Source organism: Symphodus melops, assembly GCF_947650265.1.
Source record: "Symphodus melops genome assembly, chromosome: 7".
Classification (NCBI taxonomy): Eukaryota; Metazoa; Chordata; class Actinopteri; order Labriformes; family Labridae; genus Symphodus; species Symphodus melops.
The window spans coordinates 19,778,504-19,784,503 of NC_136697.1; the positions used below are offsets into that span (position 1 = coordinate 19,778,504).

Genomic DNA, 6,000 nt, shown 5'->3' on the forward strand with positions numbered 1-6,000 from the left:
GACCGGACGTCTCCTCTGTGAAAATGAACAGAGACACACGAGATGAGGTGAGTTTACCAAAGGAGGACACTGTTTGACACTGTCATTCATCTCTACCGCTGCAAACAACTTGTCTTGCCCCAGGCTCGAAAGAAAGCATGTCGTATGTTACTAAAGACATACAATAAATTCATTTCAACCACATTAACAATCGCCCCAGCTGGGGTGATGTGAAGTTTGTGTTAGCCAGACAACTGAACAAATGCATCAAAAAAAAAAAAAAAAACACAAGACAGGGAGGTTTAAAAATGCATAAACCTCTTAAGCCACTCTGCACAGACATTAATATTTATGTAAGCCAGAAAAAAGGAAAGGAATTTATAGCTCCTTACCTGAGCAGTTAACTTAGTCTTAGAAACCTTTAATTTTTGAGTCGTTAAGATGTTAAACATTGAGTCGACATAAAAATTACAGAGATATTGATTTGTGAGCTTCTATAGAATGAACATACTTTATAACAAACTGCCTAAATGAGATCTTCCATTGTTCAACAAATGGAGTACAAATCACAGGGGGCTTTCCTTAAGCATAAAAAGTAGCACATCCAGGGTCATGCTCCTCTAATATGCAGGCCTGTAGCACACAAAGTCCTGAGACATTCCCAAGAATGGAAATGGAAGTAACTCTATTCTAAGTCCCAAAGGTCAGATACTGTATGTAGCTAGAAAGACTAAAAAAACTCAGCTTCTGTTTGAAGAGCAGCGTGCTCTAGCTTCACATCAACTTCATTTTCCCCATCTCTTTAGACTCTTTGCATCACTGCACTCTAATAATTAACACCTGATCATGTGATGTTCAGGCCTACTTCTATTGTTAGTCTGACCTGATTTGTGACTTAACTTTTTTATTTAACAATGGAAGCAAATGGAGCAGATTTTGTCATCCAAGAAGATCAATCGTCTCAGGACCCTGCAGCATACTAATCTAACATCAATATAATGACTCAAAAAGGACCGAGCCCCTTTCTCTCTCTCTCTCTCTCTCTCTCTCTCTCTCTCTCTCTCTCTCTTTTCTCTCTCATAAGCGCCTCACAAGCTTCATCACTTATGCCTCCCTAATTCTATTACCTGCACATACCTATAAACATGCCTCACCCAAACTCATCCATTTGACTCAGTTTTCACAACCCTCCTCATCCCAAACCCCATTCTCCTCCTCTCTTCCTCTCTCATTAAACTCATTAAACCATTAAACCAATGAGGGATACTGAACCAAATGTGCAGTGAGACCTGCACCCACCCTTAGTCTTCATTGGGTTCCTGGTAGCTCCAGCAAAAACCCTAATCAACCCCTGTTCCTACCCTATAGCAACTTTCATTCTTCTTTGACCCCCTCTAATCTGACCCCCACCAATCCCATATCCACCCAGTATCTCCTCATCCTACTTCGGCTCCCTATTGTGCCATCCTATTCTGACCATATTGATACAGTACCACTTAGAACCCTAGCATCTCATCTTTCACTTCCTTTATTAACATCAATTTCAAATCATATCAAATTATTTTACTTTAATCCCTTGCATCATCCCTTCATATTTTAGCCTTTTAATACCATCCAACTTCAACCCCTATTACCTCTTTGACCCCCTATCATTTCATTCTTCTCTGGCCTAGTTTCTCCCTTCATTGACCCCTTTGAACTTAACATACTCTTTTTCACTACCTTCCCACCTTTCCTCGGCTCATCCTTATCACTTTGACTCTTGTCATTCTATCCTCCTTTGACTTCTATCTTACGAACTACTCTGAACCAGTAACACCCTGTTCTACTTTGGCCCCTGGCATCTCGGTTAGACCCCTTTCATTCCATCCGACTGATCCCTAAAATCACATCTTTCTCAGATCCTCCACAATCCTTATTATTATGACCCATTTGAGTGCATCCTACTTTGACTCCTACCATCTAATCCTACTTTGACAACTTTTTCACCTCCTATTTCGTACCTATATCACCCTATTGTACTTTGACTGCCATTATCTCCTCCCATTTCAACTCCATTATCCCTCCTTGGGTCAGCAAATCATATCAGATTGACCATTGTGTTTAGTACAATACTTTTAAAAGAATACAACATGCTTCATTGATTTCTTCATTGAACAGTAAATAAGTAATCACTTCACAGCCTCCAGAGTTAGATAGTATATTGAATATATAGAGAGATGTGGTTAAAGGTCAACAGGGTCACACGGGAAGATACGACCCTGTAAGAAACAACATGTGAAAAAAAAGCTTTACGTAATATTCAGCACACATACTTAAGCCTCCCAATCGATGTACTGCTTATCCTTAGATTGTGAAGAGAGGGTGGAGCCAAACCCAGAGGACATAAGCTGAGAGGCAGGGTGCATTGTGAACAGGTCAAAAGTAAATTACGGGACTGACAGCCCACTCACGCTCAAATGCACACAAATGAACCTCAACTAAGGGTTCACCTGCATGTTTTAAACTGGCCAGATGCTGGAAAAACTCATAACAATAACACAAACAATAACAAGAATCAAACCAAGGATCTTCCCTCTTTAAGGCACTAAAACCGTACAGCTGTGATGCTCACAAGCATGTTACCTTGGCTACTTCAACGTATTGACCTTAGTGCATAAATTAAGTAAATAACTGCATTTTCAAAAAAGAAAAAAGAGGTTCAGATCAATCTCTGAACCGATCCACTGTAACATGGCTTTTATCCAGACATGTATGCCTGTGGAGGCTCTGTTTGGCAGGTTATAAAGTTTGTTGTGTCAAAAATGTGATGCGCACAGTTCATAAATAAAGTATCCGGAAGCTCACAAAACAGCATTTCATGTCTGGAACAATTGAACCTGATTTTGAGAGTTGAAAAGTGCCTGCAAAGGCTTAGCATGCACACATCATGCTGCATTTACGTCTACCACCCTGAGACAGTGCATGCTCATATGCCTTGCTGAGACTATAATGCTTTTATAGGATCAAAAGAAGTGTGTACAGCAAATTTTCATCATCTCAGTAAAATCCCTTTTTCTAGCGTGTGACAGTTAATCATAGTCAGCTAAACTAATAATGGTTAACATTACAGTCATTATTATCTTTCACTACGGTGAGAATTTAAAGGGATAAAAAAAACGGAAGTATAATATATATATAAAATATATATTTTTTAAAGTTAGTGCTTGAAACATATCGTAAGATGTTCAATATTATATACCTGTGAGGTGAAAAATAACTGTAAAATGTCACTCTATTGCCTGACACTGTATCCATTACATTGTATAAAAAACGCATACCACTCACACCCATTGATAAAAATGATTTTTTCACAAGTATGCACATACCACACACGTCAACAGTCCAACCTGTTAAAGTTAATTCACTCCCCTTAATAACACTGTAGATGCAGGGGAAAAAAACGAACGCAATCTCTGCTTAGACAGACTGAGTCCTCTTATTATCTTGCAAGGGCTCTACGAAAGGGAACAAAAAACCTGCCACCTGTTTCATTCTACCTGAGGAATGTAACATGTTCAGTAATGTAACTCAGTTTTCACTTATTCAAAATCACTAATTTTCTTTGATTCCAGTTCTAATTCTTTTCTTTTAGGTTCTTCAAAACAGCAGGAGGCAAGAATGGCAGAGTGATTATATCATCGCCTACAGCAAACAAAAACAAAAAAACAATAGGTCTATTTGACAAGCCAAACTGTTGATTGTAAGATTTATTTAACAAAATGTTTCGATCTCAGCACAAAACATCTAAATAAAATTAACTGGATCTACAAAGACGTCAATTAAGGTAGACTTCAGGAAAGCTGTTGGCACGTGTTACAATCGCTTTTCACACTGAGTGGATCAAACCCCTAAACAGGAGTGTCAATAGCTGAGCACAAACACAACAAAGATTATAATAATGAGGAAAGAGGTGACTACAGAGGGCAGGGTGTGTGTAAGAGTGTTTGAGTATGTGGTTAGTGACTAATGACACTGCACCTGCGCCTGTTAGACATCACAGCTGCAAGGTTAAATGAAAAAATATATACAGCCTCTGACATTCTGAATTAAGTTTGGTTATGTTGAGAAATTAAAGAAAATTAATTAATTTCTAAAGGTATCATATAGGCAACTTCAGCATGTCAAATTATTAATACAGGAGATACATATGGGGACAGAGTTGGTGTGGTGTAAAAGAGGTGATTTGTTGTTTCAGTGCTTGGTTTAAAAATGTTGAATTATCCTGTGTTGATAAGGAAAAGCTGATTCTTTCAATTTTTCCGAAAATCAGAAAAAGTGAAAAATGTTCTGATAAAAACTACAGGTTTTGTTAAAAGAGTTCAGAAAAAACATCTTCATTCAAACCACAATCTAAAATAAATAGAGAGAAATGTGGCAATGCCAAAAAATAGTCTTCCACAATTATTGAGGACTACAGTTTCAGCATACTGTATTGGAGGAGACCTAAAGATTCAGCTCTGGAGCAGATTTGACAGCCAAAGATTGGTGCTGCCTGACAGTGTAGAAGTCTGAAATGCAATCTGCCCAATTAAAGCTGAGGAAATCTGGATTTCTGCCTGTGATAAATTTCTTCTTCAATGATGAAATTCTTTGTTGCGCTTACATTTGGTGACAATTATAATTCATATTCCTTTGAAACTGCTTTTTCCAACTGAAGCGCTTTTTCCCTCAACCCTTTCTTTCCCTTACATCTCAGTAATAACTAAGTTGTAGAAATGGACTATCATTTCAAGCCCTGTAAACTGTAAGTGTCTTTGGGCAGATTTGTCCTTTAACGTTCAGTGAGCTGCTCACGCAGCTGCTGCACTGACAGAAGGTGTAATGATCATTAAGAATCACTGTCAGCAGTGTTTCACGTCAAAACGGACTGGCTTTACTCATCAAATTATAAATTTGCATGAACATATAGCAAGGCTGTTCTGCAATAATACATTTATTTCATATGTTCTGCATGTTAGCCTTTTTTACTTTGCTCAAGCCATCACCTTTTGTGTGTTCAAAATAAACATCTCTCTATGTTCTAGACTCATTTTAAACATAAAATGCATGATTAACTACTTTTTCTATAGCAGTATGCTCTTACTGGTTGTGTTGTACTTCACCCCGTTTATGTACTCTGGGCAGGGTCTTTCCACAATCCTCCCAGTGCTACTCCGCGGCCAGCAGGTTCCAATCTCATCCGTTGTGGCATTACAATAAAAACCTTTGGTGGGAGACACATAAATGAAAAGGGCTGCTTATAGTTGTAGTTTGTTTTATTTTTCATGACTCAACACAAAAAAAAAAAAAAAATGAAAGGAAGCAAGTCCATCTTACCATCAGTAGTGAGCAATGAAAGAGACGCGTTTTCAAAAAAAGTGTCCTGGAAAGCATCCATCAAACTACAGTTTAAGTCCGCGAGTTCCCCGAATATAATCTGATAAAATGTAGCATCCATGGTGAGAGGAGAATAATAAGAGATTACTTCCAAGTCCGGGCGGAGATGCTCACACCGAGCACAGCGGTGTTCACGCGCTTGTGAGTCGGAGTAACAGTAATGACAGGCACAGAGAGCTCAGAGCTCGTGCGCCCGGCCAATCAGAGCTGCGCGCGCCCGCATTCATCCACGTGCTGCAGCAAGCAGCTGAAAGACAGCCGACACAGCGAGCTCACCGCATCCTATTGTCACTCTGACATTTCACACCTGTCACCCACCTGTCGAGTTTATTTAAAGGGGGAGACGCTACATCCAGAGGGCTTGAGATAATGAGTGTGTACAGTTTCCTTTGATTTAGCACTTTCAGATTATTATCCCATTTTTATTTTTGTGTAACTCCTTCATATACAAAGTATAAATGCCCTTATATTAATTATTATTTGAATATTTGACGTCATGATTTAACAAAACAAACAAAGAAATTTGCCATGTTGGTATTATAAGCCTTTCAAGCAAATGAGTAAATACACTTGCTCCACTCTTCAAGATCCCAAGTTTCCCAA

The 6,000-nt window shown here is 38.7% G+C and overlaps 1 protein-coding gene across 1 annotated transcript in view; it reads right to left on the bottom strand.

Moving 5' to 3' along the window:
• Positions 1 to 5,529, bottom strand: part of LOC306827018 (corticotropin-releasing factor receptor 2) — a 37,399-nt gene extending 31,870 nt beyond the window's left edge. The window contains exons 1-2 of the mRNA XM_079348638.1: positions 5,338 to 5,529; positions 5,105 to 5,224 (exon numbers count right to left, since the gene is read on the bottom strand). Of these exons, the coding sequence (XP_079204764.1) occupies positions 5,105 to 5,224; positions 5,338 to 5,458 (241 nt within the window). The 5' untranslated portion in view covers positions 5,459 to 5,529. The remainder of the gene's footprint in view (positions 1 to 5,104; positions 5,225 to 5,337) is intronic.
• Between the last annotated feature and the right edge of the window lie 471 nt (positions 5,530 to 6,000).